The sequence below is a fragment of the Eurosta solidaginis genome, chromosome 2, assembly GCF_040869045.1.
Source record: "Eurosta solidaginis isolate ZX-2024a chromosome 2, ASM4086904v1, whole genome shotgun sequence".
Taxonomy (NCBI): Eukaryota; Metazoa; Arthropoda; class Insecta; order Diptera; family Tephritidae; genus Eurosta; species Eurosta solidaginis.
The window spans coordinates 269,468,229-269,485,979 of NC_090320.1; the positions used below are offsets into that span (position 1 = coordinate 269,468,229).

Here is a 17,751-nt window from a genome sequence, read left to right on the forward strand (position 1 = left end):
AACATAATAGAACTGTACTTACCAACTTTAACAGATAACGGTAAATTTACGGCAACAAAGAATTCCAAAAAAGTTCTCACCACTGTTGGTTTTGTTGTTAGCGTGAAACCCGTTTTCGGATTAATTGAAAATCCTGTTATTACCCACGATGTAATCGTATCCGGAATTTTTTGTATAACGTTATCCTGCCCATCAGCACTGAAATTGGAATAATAGTTTCATAATGTGGAAGATAGTTCACACGAGGTTGTGATAAACTTTGGGTTGCAGATTGACAATAAATGTCTCGAATCAAGACTTTTCCCCACCAGGTTCAAGCTAGTATGCCTAGCTCCCACTCCGAAGGGTAAAGGAGATCCAAGCTCGCGGTCGTCTTTCAGCATACATTACGATAGCCTTTATCACTTTACTATACGTTGTGATCACTGTCATAACAACAAAAAACTGGAAGTTGGTACATGGCTTTATAGCAACATGGGCTGTCCAGATGCTGGCAGCGGTATCGTATGAGTAGTTCTCTCAGAAAAATGGACCATGAAACTAATGTCCGAAAGACATACATTTTTCTTACCCTCAACGGCAAAGGAAATGCACGTGGCGACCTATTTCCGGGCAGGGTCATAATTATTATGAATTGCAGAAGTACCATATACAAGATACAGTTAGCGGATGAGTGAAGCACATACTTCTCAACAAATGAACAGACGTTTGCCTAGAAATTATCGGCACGAAACCTAAATACTTCAGTCGACCCTGAACAGTAGCTGCAAGGCAGATGAATTTTTACTGATAAACTTTTCATGGCAGTAATACATTCGGAGTGTTTGCCAAAGCACTGCCGAAGGTCGACTCGCTTAAAAGAAGTTTTTTCTAATTAAAAAACAGCAACTTTTTCTGAATGTTTGATGTTGCTTTATCTGAGAATTGAGCCCAGAATCTTCGGTGTGCTGAGCGCGCTACCACCACACCATGGTGGGTACACCTTCAAGAAAATTGGGCAGTATCCCACTCGAATAGCCTCGCCATCAGTACCATTCAGTGCATAAAATAGTTTCTCTTCCTTCAAAAATCGATATTGGATAAGTTTTCCAGAGAATCCGAAGTAGCCAGGACTATTGCACTATCTCTTTGGTCTAGCAAAAGCTAAACAGTTATGCATCCAGGAGCAGCCAAAGCGGTTTTCTATCACTGAAAAGTGCTCTTTTAAAATATCAATCACTAAGAAGAAGTTAGGCTGTACCCAACTAACTCAGCTGAGCGAATGCCATCCACCCTTGTGAAAAAGAACATGCCTACCCTACAACAAAAAGTATTTCTTTCTGCGGTGCTCCAATAGTCCGAAGACACGATCAAGAGCAAACTGCAAGGAGCTCCAAACTATGCACAAATTGTCACATTCGACGTGGATTTTTCTTGGGATGTTCCTATATTCCGAGACTCAGACGAACCTCGACCGTACATTCAAATGCTTAATTGCAATAACAGGAGCATCTTGAACTGCGACGAACAATTCCTAGAGTACACTAAGCTGAGCACAAAACTTGTTTACCAGATTACATCGAGCTGCAGGAAGAGCAGCTAGTATGGGCGGCGCTGTGAAAGTATTTTTGAAAGCCATTCCAATATGCTCGGCACCATCTTTCACTCACTAGCATGATGGCATCCTTATCAGGGCTTGTAATATTTTTAGTCTGCCACAGTTTTTTTTTTTTTGAAACAAATCGGTTTAACATTTACCTATGGTTCTCACCTGTTGGTTCTCTTTTGCCATCTTCAATCACGGTAATCTCTGGAACAAGCCCGAACATTGCGGTAAGACTTTTGGGTCACTTCACCCCACTTCTCTGTTCTCATACAGATCTTTTGAGTTAACAGTGTCGTCCGGCGTAAAGAAAGATTGACAGCACGTAGTGGAAAGCGTCAAAAACGTGGACGAGCTATAGAATTTCACGACAGTGCTCTGTGAGCGCTAGAGCGATAGCGCCGCAACTCAAAGCTGCCATGAAGAGCTGTGTGCTTTGCTATTCGGTTACCTTTTAGGACTTTCAACTTCGAGGAGCGCCTGTTGTTCTAATAGAATGTTTCGTGGTATCACACTATATAGTACTTTCATGGAGTCGAAAGCTTAGTTTCTTACTCACCTCACAAAGTCAAAGAAAGCGAATGTTTCAAAAAAGTTTCGACGTACTCGTCGAGGGAGCTCTAAACGTCTCTTATTTATATGTGGATCCGATTGTATTAACTCTTGAAAATAAAAGAAGACATTTTATGATTAATAATTAATAAGACAATTATATTACACAGAAAAATTATAACACCAAGCTTAAAAATGTTTACTCACCTCCGCTAGGCTGTGCGTTGGTCATTGTTACCAAACCAGAATTTTCACCAGGATAAGTGCCATTCGTTGATAAATAGCTTTGTGGTGTTTTGTTCTGTATTTTTTCAAGATCTTTAAATATTACTTCGGCATCAAAATCATTACCAGATTTGAGTAATAAAACGCTTTTATCCATACCCAATAAACCAACGTAAGATTGGGGATCGGTTTCAACATCTATCGAAACATAAGAGCCGGGCTTTGCGGTTTCTGGTGCATCAATAGAAATCTGCGGAGAAAGGAAGTTACTGATGAAATAGAACAAATGATAAACTTTTTACAACAATTCAAGATAGTCTTCCCTCTATAACAACAACTGAAGCGAATTAAGAATACTGTTCGAAATCGAGTCTTCCTGTACTAGAGTGGGCAGATGACACAATTTTCGACTCATGATTTTGAGCGCAGTTACAGACTAAAGCATAATTCATAGTCCACCGCCTGTTAAAGGTGCCTATAAGAAGTAAAACAAACTTCATAACAAATAAGAAAAACTTATTACTCTCTAGGGCTCTATGCGTGGAAAATTAAAAGCGGATACCCTCCCAGCAGCTCCAGGATCTCGCGCATTGCAAAAGGTTGATCGTGGATCTTAAAAACAGATAGCCGTTATTGCAACAAAACTAGGTGGAGGTGCAAATCATTTTATCGAAGCTCATGATGCATCATATGCGTGAGAATTATGCAGGCCTTTACATTGAAAAAAAAAACCGTTTGTAAGATTTTGCTTTCATCACTTTCATCATGGCCAAGGTGAGAATTTTCGCAAGAGACAAAATCCAAAATGAAAACGACCCTGAGGAAGTGGAAAACATCAGTGAAGGAAATCATAACAAACAAGTAAGGAAGGCTAAGTTCAGGTGTAACCGAACATTACATACTCAGCTGAGAGCTTCGGAGACAAAATAAGGGAAAATAACCATGTAGGAAAATGAACCTAGGGTAACCCTGGAATGTGTTTGTACGATATGGGTATCAAACGAAAGGTGTTAATGAGTATTTTAAAAGGAATTGGGCCTTAGTTCTATTGGTGGACGCCTTTCCGAGATATCGCCATAAAGGTGGACCAGGGGTGACTCTAAAATGTGTTTGCACGATATGGGTATCAAATTAAAAGTATTAATGAGGCTTTTAAAAAGGAGTGGCGCTTAGTTGTATATGTGAAGGCGTTTTCGAGATATCGACCAAATGTGGACCAGGGTAAACCAGAACATCATCTGTCGGGTACCGCTATTTTATATATATATGTAATACCACAAACAGTATCCCTGCCATGATTCCATGGGCTTTCGATTTTGCCCTGCAGAACTTTTTCATTTTATTCTACTTAATATGGTAAGTGTCACACCCATTTTACAAAGTTTTTTCCAAAGTTATATCTTGCGTCAAAAAACCAATCCAATCACCATGTTTCATCGTTTTTTTCGTATTTGGTATAGAATTACGGCATTTTTTTCATTTTTCGAAATTTTCGATATCGAAAAAGTGGGCGTGGTCATAGTCGGATTTCGCCTATTTTTAATACCAAGATAAAGTGAGCTCAGATAAGTACATGAACTAAGTTTAGTAAAGATATATCGATTTTTGCTCAAGTTATCTTGTTAACGGCCGAGCGGAAGGACGGACGGTAGACTGTGTATAAAAACTTGGCGTGGATTCAACCGATTTCACCCATTTTCACAGAAAACAGTTATCGTCAAAGAATCTATGCCTATACCAAATTTCACAAGGATTGGTAAATTCTTGTTCGACTTATGGCATTAAAAGTATTCTAGACGAATTAAATGAAAAAGCGCGGTGCCACGCCCATTTTGAAATTTTCTTTTATTTTTATATTTTGTTGTACCATATCCTTACTGGAGTTGAATGTTGACATAATTTACTTATATACTGTAAAGATATTCAATTTTTTGTTAAAATTTGACTTAAAAAAATGTTTCCTTTAAAAAGTGGGCGTGTTCGTCATTCGATTTTCCTAATTTATATTTAGCGTACATATAGTAACAGGAGTAACGTTCCTGCCAAATTTCATCACGATATTTTCAACGACTGCCAAATTACAGCTTGCAAAACTTTTAAATTAAAAAAAAAATAAATGTAAGGCGCAATAACCTCCGAAGAGATCTAAGACCGAGCTTCTCTTCCAATTTGCGTCGTGCTCCTCTTCATTTTCCCTACAAATTGGCCGGACGGGACCTACATGTTTTATGCCGACTCCGCACGGCATCTGCAAGGCAGATGAGTTTTCACTGAGAGCTTTTCATGACAGAAATACACCCGGAGCGCTTGCCAAACACTGCCGAGGGGCGACCCCGCTTAGAAAAATTTTCTTCTAATTTAAAAAAAAACTTTTAAATTACCTTCTTTTAAAAGTGGAGGTGCCACGCCCATTGTCCAAAATTTTACTGATTTTCTGTTCTGGGTCATAAAGTCAACCCATAATCCAAGTTTCATCGCTTTATCCGTCTTGGGTAATGAATTATCGCACTCTTTCTGTTTTTCGAAATTTTCGATATCGAAGAAGTGGGCGTGGTTATCGTCCGATTTCGTTCATTTTAAATGGTGATCTGAGATGAGTGCCCAGGAACTTACATACGAAATTTCATTAAGATACCTCAAAATTTACTCAAGTTATCGTGTTTACGGACGGATCGGATTTTTCGCCCAGATCATTTTGATATATAGAAGTCTATATCTATCTCGATTAGTTTATGCCGTTACGGATTACCGTTATGCGAACAAAATTAATATACCCTGTGAGCCCTGCTCAGCTGAGTATAAAATGATAAGGAACGTTCCGATCAATATGTACCACTCAATAAAATGGGGCTTAATACGATCATATACAGCCAATGACTGTATTAAATCTGGCAGGGAAAACTCCGCTACTCTCCAGCTAAAACCTTTCACAGACAACAGCCGGATTTACAAAAGGGTAAGGAAAGTAAACCACTTTTTCAATAAATTAGTAAGTCACTTCCCCAGCTTGGAAAAAGTTGGATGCCTTATAGCAGGTGCTTGATCTCACTTTTGCCTCGAACGATGATTAGTGGTCGAAAAAGCGCTCACTTTCTCACTACCCAAAGATTCTTCTCGATATAAAGTGCAGAGCTGGATAGTTTCCCCGCTATAGAAACCCCCAGGTGCGAAATTGAAAAAATTCGTCGGCTTAACATCAAATTCTTTGCAAGATTTGGACAATACGCTAGATAAGGTAGAGCGCCCTCGGACAAAATCCCTCAACAAATCCACCACGGGTCAGTATTCACACTCCTTGGCAAAGCGGCGAACTAAGGGAGCTTAAATCAAAAGTACGAAAGTTGTACAATACTATGGACGAAACAAAAGTTCTGGCAATAATACAATGTGGCATCCTACAAACAAAAAAAAAAGCTGAGGCCGAGTCCTAGCACACCTTCTGCTCGTCGATTGAAAACAGCCAAGGACCTTCGAGACTCAGCAGGATTGTGTTCAAACAACAGCATAACGAAAATGAACTTTAATGTAGACAAATTCTGTAAAGGGACCCTCATTTCGATCGTCGGAGATGCTACAAAAAAAAAAAATAGTTCTCAATAAATATTTTAACGTACAAAAATGTTTTATAAATAGTTTTCATCGTGATCGTGTCAGTCGTAACCCTGCAAGTATCGGCTACCGAAACTACTAATACAATCACAAAAATATTAAACATACTAACACCAATGAAACGAGAGTAAATAAATATTTGGTAAACTTTAAGTAGTCCTCCATCATAATTACCAATTTAAAATATAAGTATGTTTTCAGTAATTTTTAGGAATCTTCCAAGTATATCACTCGATTTTATCTTCAATTCATACCATAAGTTGTGAATAAGAAGTTTTTGGTATGTTTCTCTATATTTCCATTATAAATACGACAGTCGAACATGCATCACATAGTCGATATTTTCTAAGTATTTTACAAGTAACATACTTCAAATTTACTACAATTTTTGAAAACATACTCTACATAGAAAAAAAAACATACTCTATATAAAAACCGATCTACTGATCCTTCACAATTTTTCATTCTTACAAAAAAAGATTGGTGAAACATTTAGAAAGAAATATAATTATTAATAATTATTTAACATGGACTCAAAAAAAAGTATGTATAGTGCCCAATCAATATAACTTGTGCGCGGATTGAAACTTATATTTCAATTTTTTTCTAGTGCAGGGGAAGACTTTCAACATACCTATGTATTTTGCGCGTACCAATTTAGTAAGTTTGGCAATAAACTTATGAACGTTAAAAAAATAATAATATAACTAAGCAATACAGTTTTAAACCTCTAAACATAGTTAGAAGCTTTCGAAAATGAATAATAAAAGAATAAAAAATTTAGTGTGCTTGGAAAAAAGAAAGAGAACTTTAGCAGGATCAGATTCACATTTTGAAATAAAAAGAGCGAAGTTAGAAGATGGTGAAAATGATAAATTTTCAAAGAGAGCTTTTGAAAATGAGGTCTCAGTGGTGTCGCTTAAAGATTTTGAAAATGAAAATAAAAAAAAAAAACTGATTTCAAAATTGAACAAAGTATATTGTATGCAGTGCGTAACAATATTCCAAATAAAATCAAACACAGCAGTGACCACAAAAGGACAAGAGCAGGAATAAATAAACTTCGATTGATATAATTATATTTTTCTATAAACTTTGTTTGATAAAATTTTTTTTGTTAAAAAAATGAAGAACGAAGCATAAAATAAATTTTTACAAAAAATTTATTTAACTCGTACTTAATTTGGAATATCGATTGATTAACAAGTAAGTAACTGGACATGAAAACATCGGTACGTTCCATGGGAATTTAAGGAATAATTACAAAGCAACTACAAAGTAACCATTGGGAGAATACCTGAAAACTAACGGTATTTACAGCTGTATTTCTATGTACGCTATCAGCAACTATTTAATAGTATACCGGTAATTTCCAACGTAGTTCCAAGGAAACTACTAGTACACTTCACTGTATTTAGGGGATATTTACCAAAAAACACAGACAAATTATCTAAGAAATACTAGCAAACTGCTAGAAAATATCAAGTAAACCAACGGAATATTTTAAATTAATTATATATTATTTACCAAAAAAAAGTGTGTGCATATTGAGGAAAATACCAGTAAAAAATGTGCCTCTTAACTTACAGGTATTGTATTGGTATAATAGGTGGAGCATTTTGAAGAAACTACTGGCATATTCCAGTTTTGCCATTTGCTATTGTACTTAAATAAATTCACATGTACATGAAGTATATATAGTAATTCTATCCCGATGCCAACTCCGTTTAACTGAATAACTAACTACTGGTAATTTATCTGATAATTACCGAATAAATAACAGTAGTATGTTTGTTAATAATAATTGTTTGAATTTTTTAATTCTCCCGGTAAATAAAAATTATTTTTTGAGCTTTTTCTATTATTTAACGCGAATAAAATAGTCATAGTTAGTTGAGCTTCTTTTCTTTCGGAAAATAATGATTTTTTTCGCTCGGAAAAAGATTAATATTTTATCAAGTTTTTTGTTTTTATTTTATTTATTTACTTAGATTTTTAATATAATTCAAGCCTACATTTATATTTTACTCAAAAAAAAAAAAAAATTTTTATAATTTTTTATTTTGAACAAGTAAGAAAATTTACGTTGGGTGAAACCGAAAATTACATACCCAGCAGTGCGCCCGAAACGCTGTTGTTGTTTGTTTTGTGTGGTTAATAGTCTTATAAGGCTGCGCAATAATACATATCCGATTATGGCTCTATTCTGAACTCATTTTCTTTCTTTTGAAATGAATGAAAATGAACCTGAGCGGGCAAAAATGCAGTTTAACAGTTAAAGTTTTGAAAAAAAAAATATGTATGCCAAATTTCGTTCGGATTGGGAGATTTTTGTTCGGCTCATGGAATTAAAAGTATTTTGGAAAGAGTAACAAAAAAAGTTGCGGGTCACGCCCATTTTCAAAATTTGTTTAAGTTTGTTCTTAGCTCGACCATACCACTATTGAGGTAGAATATCAGTCAAATGTAGTTAAATTTCCTTAGCTTAGCAGTATTGGTTTTTGAATTATTTCTTTTTTTTTCATTTTTTTCAAAATTGGGCGTGGTTATTGTCCATTTTCGTTCATTTTCAATTCCAATCTATTGTGTTCATATAAGCACGTATACCGAATTTGGTGAAGATACCTCAATGCTCATGTTATCGTGTTAACGGACGGATAGACGCACAAACATGGTTTAATCAAATTTTGTTTCGATACTGACGATTTTGATGTATGGAAGTCTATATCTATCTCTTTCCTTTATACCTGTACAACCAACCGTGTTATCCATTCAAAGTTATAATACACTCTGTACAAATACAGCTAAATGAGGGCAATTTTCTAAATTTGTATCATGGTTTAACTAATGGTTGGCTCATCTCTACAGCAACAACAAACCTTTGTTCAGATTGTCAAAATCTGCGTCTTGGTGTTAGGCGAATGGAATGGAGAGAAAACATAAAACGTTACAATTCTTGTGTGTTGTGGGAAAATAATGGGCTAGATTAGATGAATGTACTAAAAAAAATAATTTAAAGTGATGTGAAACTATTTTTTAATAAATAATTTACCATCACGGCAGAAAATAATTGTCAATGTGTTGGTTACATTTTGCGTTTGCCATCATCTTCTTTTGACAACCCCTATACCAGTGAAAAGAAAAAAATAAAATCAGCTGATGAGATGAGCCAACCATATAATTGACCTATGATTTTTATAGCGCTCGGAAAATTAAATTTTTTTTTTTAGTTTGGAAAATTTGTTATTTTTTAAATTTTTGATTTCACTCGAAACAGAAACAACTGAACTTTTATATCGCTCGGAAACTTTATTTTATTTTATTTTTTCGGTCGGGCAATAAAAGTTTTTTTTCAAGGTTTTTAATTCGCTCGTAAAATAATAATTAATTTTTTTTTTTTAGTTTTTCTTGTCGCCCAGAAAACAAAGTTATATTTTGAGCTTTTTATCAATTTTTTTATTTTATTCTTTTATCAATTTTTTTATTTTATTTTTTTATTTAGTTTTTGAATATTTAATTTAAATCAAGCTTTTATATGGAAGTTTTTTCTTTAAATTTCTTGCAGCGTTTGGAAAATAAGCAATTTTTTATTTTACTCGAAACAGAAATAACTAAACTATTACCTCGCTCCGACACTTCATTCTCTCTGTTTTTTTTATTCTCAGGTTTTTAATTCGCTTGGAAAATAATAATTATTTATTTAGATGTCAATCAGAAAATAATTTTCTGAATTTTTATTTAGCTCAGAATGTAGCAGTTAATTTTTTTATTTTTTCTTTTGTCTCGAAAAGATAGTTATTTTTGAGATTAAAATTTCGCTCAGAAAAACACATCAAGAATTGTTTAATTATTTTAATTTTGCTCGTAAAATAACGGTTTTTTTATCTGGTTATTTATTTCTCTCTAAAAAATTGTTATGAGTTGAGTTTTGTATTTCTTTTGGTAAGAAAGAGTTTAAACTCGATTTTTTTTATTTTTGTCCAGAAAATATTATATCTCTTATTTTCATAAGTGAGTTTCTGTTTATTAGACTAGTATACGCAAATACATGTACATATGTATTGTAACGAATTTACTTGCAAATCCTCTTATTTGCCCTTTTGCTAAGTTCGTATCACTAAACTGTTGAATAAATAACTCCAATATTTAATAATGAAAAAATAGCCTTTATTAAAGTACTTCACAATAACACTTATACTTTGCAACTAGCTGGCTTAATAACCAAACTGATAGCTTAAATGAAACTGACTTTCAAAATAATACTGCTATGGCTCGCTGGATAGCGTCTTAATCGAAACTGCTTGATAGCTCAAATCAAACTGAATTCCAGCGCCTCTATATTTGATGCCTTTTATACTCTCTGATTTCAACGTTCGCATCTTCTAGGCGCTTCCAGAATCTACTAGTTGCCATCAGCTCTCAAACTTCTCAGTTGTGACTACAATTGCACGATTTTATAGGTTCTCTCATTGCATACTTTCAGGAGTATCTCAGATATATGCATGTGTTTGTGCATTGACTCTCCGCTGCTCGTATACGTACATGGTACATAAGTGTAGACGTAATTATTTTTTCGTTTATGTAGATACATAATGATTGAAGTATTGATGTGAATTCACGTTTAGCATCGGCCTAGAGATAGCAGCACCCCTTAGTTTTGCTAATATTCGTAACAGTATATTTAACCATATTAACTAGTATATAGTTTAAAAAAAATCGAAAAATAGATTTAATCTTTATTTTCCGAGTGCAATAAAAAGCTCAAAAAATAATTAATACTTCTAATTTTTATAGTAAAACTCAAAAAAAAACAAAAAAAAAAATCAATCAATTTATCGAAGGTTTGTGTTAAAAACACGTATTGGTGAACTTCATTGTAGGTGGTATCATTGACGATTTTTTGGTTTAAACTGTTCCTATTTGCAATCTTTGGTTTTAATTTTACTTACACAATTTTGAAATTGTTTCTCCACTGTGAATGTCGCCTCATAGTAATGCATTTTACCATTTTTGAAAAAATATACAAATATGTGCGCCTTTGGCATCATTTCATAAGTTGCTGTAAAGGTAAATGTATACGTTCTGTAACTAGCTTCACCAGGTACGCCTACAATATCATCATATATAATATTGCCACGCCCAACTATAACATAAGCGAAGCTTGAAAATTCTTCAGACGATACAAGACGTACCTCTATAGGACTATCGACTTTTGGACTGAAAAATTAGTAAAAAAAAGTTTTGAGATTTCAAAATAATTATCACAAGCCTGAATAACTTACAATTGTGTTTTAACATAAACTCCTCCTTTTCCACCATCGCCGCGATGATATAATTCGATTGAGCCCACAGCTTTTTGTCCTCTATATTCGATTGTTACATTATAGTTGGCATAATTCGCACATATGATTTCGGTTTCAACATAACCTTCATTGTCGGCATTAGTAATAAATGTAGGCTGTTCTTCTTCGCCTCCATCTTCAAGTCCAATTGAAATTTCTTCATCAACATCAATTGGCGCACCGTTTAATTGTGAAATATGTCCACGATATATAAATGTATCAGACGGTCCATCACATTCCACTTTAATTGTGGGTGCATCGATGTCGTAACGTTTGCGACTAATACTTACAGTTTTTGAAACTGTTCGTGACATTCGCATAACGCTATCTTCAACTGTAACAGTAACGTTAATATTTTGAAGTTTTTTACCAAATTGTTTTAAATCGATCATCTTCTCTAAACGACCATCTTCCAGTGGATCTTTTACTTCATTTACTGCACGCTCCTTTGAGATGAAATTTATTACACAATTTCCTGTTACGGGTTTGCCATATGTGTAGCTAAAAGAAAGATTATATTTTAGCATGAGCATGATTACGAAAAGATCTAGCAAAAGTAAACTCTGAGAACCAGATTTTATACGACGCTGTCACACTTTGCGTTTCACTATAAAGTAAATAGACCTTTGTTTGTAGACAATTTATAAATACATTGGGAGACATTTTACAGAGCTACGTAGGTGTTGCATACAAGCGGATTAACTATCAACCCTGGTCCTCTTCAGGATGAGGTATCAGATAACTGAATTCAGATCACCCTCATTTGAGAGAATCCGCTGATGCTATCGAACAAGGTTAAGTACCTTGATATTGTTCTTGGCAGCTAGCTGGATGGCTTACGTTGCCTTTTACTCCTTTCTGAGGACAAGAGTTCACCGGCGAGAGCTCCTTTTTAATATGGTATAATGGCTGCCCGATGTGATGGTAATACCGATTATCTTCCATAGAATTCCGGTCTGCTGCGCACTAGACACCGCACCGGCAACAAGGCCACGAAAAGCGGGATAAAGCTTATGATTCATGTTTACCCAGCATTCTGACCTATTAGGACAGATTGCTTGGTGCGGCTTCAGCTCTTATTGCTAGATTTACTATTGATATTCTACCAAGGAGAGAATGGGGTGGTGAGCTCATATGGTGTGGGAGTGCGGTGACTAAACTCACGGGGGAGTCTAAAATTGACAGAAGGGTTTGGGGGAGGAGCAAATATTCTGTCAAGATCTCGTTGTTAGGCATATTAAATGCTATAGGAGCGTTTATATTTGCCATCATGACGTCGTTGGCTTTTAGCGATTGCTCAAAACCTATTCTGAGAGACATCGAACTACTTTTGGTTAACAATTGTTGCTGAGGCTGGGGCATAAACATTTGGCTGGCAACTGCATGCTGATCCTTTGGCCTGGGCGAACAATTGTGAACTGATAGGCGATACTATGAGACACCGCTGACCTCTTTCTGTTTTGTTCTGGACTGGTGGACCCTGAGCAACCATTGTTGGACTGACCTCACCCCCTTCATGGTGTCAGTGCCTTCGTGCCCAGTTGTTGACTCCAAGTGCTTGACGTACCTGTTAGAGTTTACTGAAGTTCATCTACGCATGTCAGGACACTTCCCAGTCCATTTTTCTTAGCTGTATGGAGGACGATGTCCAATCAATAGTTGGAAGCCAGCATCGTTATGGGCTATTTCAAAGTTCAAATGAGCTATCCCATGACTGGGCAGCGTCCGCCCATCCCAACCTAGCCTATTTATACTATGTAGAGCAAAGTAACATGTGCATATATTTTATTCGTAAACCATCGATAGTAAACGCTAGCATTAGTAAAAAATAATTTTTAACTAAAATCGATTAAAATCTAGCCTCCTTGAGCTCCTTGAGTACAATAAAATACCATTTATTTTCTAGGAAGTAGACCAAAGTCCTGGATGTGATTCCAGGACAGGTAAGCATTAAAAATTTAAATAATTTGGGGAACCTATTTTTACGACGAGGTTGTCTAATGTTAGTGGTAGGTGGTGGACTAGTTAGCTGTTTTGCGAATGGGTCGAAGCTAAGAGGTTGGTTGGGTGGGTTTTCTGTCAGCGGACTACGCTTACAAAATTGAACATCTATTGGGCCGGCCAAGCAGTTGATTTGAAAGTAGCTGACCATCACCTGTGATGTCGAATTATTTTATTGGAATAATTTGAGGATCATCTGAGACAAACAACTGTCACACGGATCTATTAGCACAAATGGGAACAACTACAGGGCGTGGAGGGTTGTAGGGAGTTTGGAGTCCCGCTGGTCACCTATTGTTGAGATAGACATCAAGTCTAATAAACACACGCAGGACAGATACTTCTTCTAACAGGGTAGCGAGATTCGTCTATCCAGAAGTTGATGGCAGGCGATCTGCCGAAATCGTTGTGTTCAGTAAAACTCATATATTTACGGTGATTAGGGTTATAACCGGTCACTTTCCAAAGTGAGGTCATGCGTTATGTTTTGACATACTGCACAACCAACACAGCTTGTTTTTCTGAGGTAGCTACTTCGCAACACAACCTAGCCTAATCGAAGTTTCACACCGAATGCTTAAGGTTTTCAATGCTCTCTCCAAGAATGCAAACGTAAAACAAAATAAATTCAACTTACGCCGCTCGAACTTTTACAGGAAATGTCTTCTCATTGAAAGAAACATAATCAGGTGCTTCCACCACAAGTTCGAACAACGGCAACTGATATTCTTTAACTTCAACCACCTTTTCTGCTATCAAATCTGCGCCTATATATGTTTCCAAGTGCCATGCACCCCAAATAACCGATTCGGCTAATTTGAGTTTTTCTTTGAAAACGCCCACATTGAGCTTAGTATCATCGAAACGTTCAATACGATTACCATCAGCATCCTGTGTGAGTTGAGTTAAAAAATTATATATGAGAAAAATAATTTATTCTTATCTCTATTTTATATTTAGTAAGTCTTACCTTAATTACAACTGATATGGGCTGATTGATCTTGGCTGGCAACAAATACTGATCTAAAAATATTACACGGAAATTTATTATTTCGCTTTGTCGATACAACGCCTTATCAGTTTGTATATATACAAGCGGTACATTTTCCACAAATTCTAAATTTTTTGCATTTTGAAATATAATTCCTGCAAGCCCTCGAGCTTCCAATTTGTATTCGCCTTTAGGAATCTCTCCAAGCTCAAATGTAACTCGATTCGGTGAGTTTGGTAGTACATCAAGCGTTTTTATTTGTTCTGGTATTGTTCCTTTGAGGCAAAGTTGAATTTTTGTATTCTCCTCAACATCTGTTACACGCACGTAAACCGTGTAGTTAGAGTTGGGTCTTACATTGCCTGGTGATGTTATTGTGTAATATCCTTCGGCTTGTGTGTGTACAACAAACGTTGCAATCGTTAAGCAAATTAATGTCAATATTAGCGAAAATATGAACATTTCCTTTGAGTTATAAATTAATACTAAAATTATACGAATAATTAATTTTAATGTAAAGTATAAGAAAAAGTTGGTCAGATAGGGGCATTCCACGCAAAAATCGCGATGTATTTGACTTTTGCATCTTATATGTATATTTTTAAATCCATAGTGTCAGTTCTTGTATTGGAAATCAATACGCTTGCACGCTAATATGCCTATACATATATATTCTAAGTTACGCCTGCACGCTTGAGACTGTGACGACTGCTACGTCTACGATAATGAATATACCATGATACTTTACACTTCAATTGTAATACGCTTTAAACCCAATTAGTAAGATCCTGCGCCACTGCGCTCCTACGATGATCCGCTTGTATGAATACACGCTTTTACGCTATTGCGTTTCTACGCGGATACGCTACTAAACTGACACGGTTTCCTATTCACTCGTTTACGGTGGTACCCTTGGTCTTTTATGCTATTATCATACGTAAATACGCGTACGCTTACGCTATTACGTTTTTACGATTATGATGTTACGCTTATGCTAAATGCAAGTATGCTTATATGCTATTATTATACGTTAATACGCTTACGCTATTACGCTGGTACAATAATGCTGGTACACTTATGCTTATATGCTATTATTATACGTTAATACGCTTACGCTATTATGCTATTACACTTGTGCTAATGCAATTATGCTTATATATCTATACGCCTGCGATTAGACCACGACTATTTCGCTTAATTTAAGACGATTTTAAACATTTACCACAATAGGCACAGGAAAATAAGCAAGCCTTTGTATCATTGGAAATATCCCACCTAACCAAAAAGGAGGGAAAAAGATTAATGAATTTGACCCCGAGGAATTTGAACTTTTTTCTCAAAATTTTCGTAATCTCTATGAGGATTATTTCGGTCTCCTTTGTGACTATACTGTCATCGTTTGACATGGCTCGCATTGATTGTACCCTGGGGGATTATGGGGATATCAATCATTTAGGAAAAGTTTTATGCGACCTTTCTCGAAGTTGAAGTAAAAAAAAATATTGGCAGTAGAAAATCTAAGTTCGCTTGATTCCCAAATTTAGATTGTTTACAAACGTTCCGAATAAACATAACATATTTTTGGCACAATAAGAAAGGCTCAGACTAATTACGATGTTTGTGAGCTAAAATTTCAAAAATTCTCTCTTCGAATCGTTGTCTCATAAACACTTGAACACCAATCAAAACTTTGAAATCAATTGGTTTGATGATTTTCACAGAAAACAGTTTCACATATCTGAATACAAAAAAATAATTTGATATGTAAAAAAATTGTCCAGAGTTTTTTACGGAATTACCCTTATAGGAAACAATATTTTCTACTGATGAAATTGATAGTATTCCAGCTAAGCTTGGGTTTTTGCATGCAAGCAATTACTTTCCGTGCTGTCAAAGTCAAATTTGAAGTCAACTAAACGATGGTGAGTATCGATTCTTTTATCGAGTCTTCACCAAGACCGGCCGATAGAAGATTTGCCAGGTCTGAAGCCGCACTGATAAGGTTCGATTAGTTTGTTGACTTTAGGCTTTGGTGTTTCGCACAGGACGCTAGATATAACCTTATTCGCATTATTAATATCGAGGTTAGGTTAGGCTAGGTTAGGTGGTAGCTGCCCTGTTAGGAGAAGCTAATTTGGATAGAATTAAGGTCAGTTGTGATAAAATAACGGGTTCGTAAGCGATATCTATTTAGAGAGTATTTGGGTAGCAACGATGTAATTTCGAATGAGACCGATCTCAGTCTTGGATTAATCCTCCGTAGATCCAAGTGAGACGCGACTCACCTAGTTCTGGCAATAGCTGGGCAATCAAGCATAGAGTGACTCGATGATTCCACCCCATCATCAGCTGCAGCAGGGTGGGGTTTCCAGTTTATTGAGATTCCCATTGCACAGTGTCCTTTCAAACCCCCAATGCTCATTGATAGATGAGCCCAATCATTTCGCAAGACCTCCTGCCATCCACTTCCCGTCAGAAGAATCCCTTTGCTACCCTGCAAGAGGTATCGTCCACAAAACGATTGCTAAGCTGACTCGACGCCCATATATGCAGTGTTCAGCAAACTTATACGTGCGGCTTACATTTAGTTCTTGACAAAAGATCTCCCCCACCAGCCATTCCGTCCAACTTCGAACCATCCGTGCACAAGTTAACTGCTTCCTTGCTCCAAATGAGTAATTTAAAGGAATACTTTCTTTTTATTTTTCTGTTTTGTTGCATTGTCTCGGTGCTCCTAACTAACCCTTTTACGCACGATTTTCTTCATACGCTGATCAGAGAGTTTCCTAGCAGAACTTTTTGTAATAAGTATTACACTCTCTTTGGCCTCTGAAGTACGACTCAAATTTCAAACCTCTAGCTTTACACGAAATTAAATAATAATCGATCGAAATATTCAAAAAACTTCTATGGATTATTTCACGATTTCGGAATATTCCCCTTTTTTATTGTACATTATTGGTCTTGTGAAGTTCAATGGGAAGCTCTTGATCTCAAAATTCTCATATTTTTGAAATTTCTTAATACCTCCCCGAGCGTCTTCTGTCGCAATTTCCCCTTATTTAACGCCTGAGTTAGGTCATGTAGGGTATTAAGTTTAAAGCTCAATGGGAGATCTCTCAATCTCTTCTATGCGATTTACATTCGAAGTTAGTGAAACCGATTACTAAATTCCGAATCTCGTGCTAATTTAGGCAATTTAGTCAATTTATTTAGGCAATTTAATTATTAGTACATTAAGATAATGAAATTTTTTATAGTACAACGAACAGATGTCATAACCATTGTGGTTTATATAATGCTAATTAACTTACATATATATAGTTCTATATCTTAAGCTGTGTTTCCAAAAAAAATAAAAAATAGATGAGAGTGAAGTAGAAACAGAAAGGTTAAGGAGTATAGAGAGAGTATATCATATCAAAAGTGCCAATAGATAAAAATCTCAA

At 35.7% G+C, this 17,751-nt stretch overlaps 1 protein-coding gene across 1 annotated transcript in view; it reads right to left on the reverse strand.

Moving 5' to 3' along the window:
* LOC137240943 (CD109 antigen-like) overlaps positions 1 to 14,767 on the reverse strand; it is a 35,551-nt gene extending 20,784 nt beyond the window's left edge. Inside the window, exons 1-7 of the mRNA XM_067767952.1 lie at positions 14,282 to 14,767; positions 13,949 to 14,202; positions 11,251 to 11,811; positions 10,918 to 11,185; positions 2,342 to 2,609; positions 2,142 to 2,244; positions 23 to 198 (exon numbers count right to left, since the gene is read on the reverse strand). Of these exons, the coding sequence (XP_067624053.1) occupies positions 23 to 198; positions 2,142 to 2,244; positions 2,342 to 2,609; positions 10,918 to 11,185; positions 11,251 to 11,811; positions 13,949 to 14,202; positions 14,282 to 14,764 (2,113 nt within the window). The 5' untranslated portion in view covers positions 14,765 to 14,767. The remainder of the gene's footprint in view (positions 1 to 22; positions 199 to 2,141; positions 2,245 to 2,341; positions 2,610 to 10,917; positions 11,186 to 11,250; positions 11,812 to 13,948; positions 14,203 to 14,281) is intronic.
* Between the last annotated feature and the right edge of the window lie 2,984 nt (positions 14,768 to 17,751).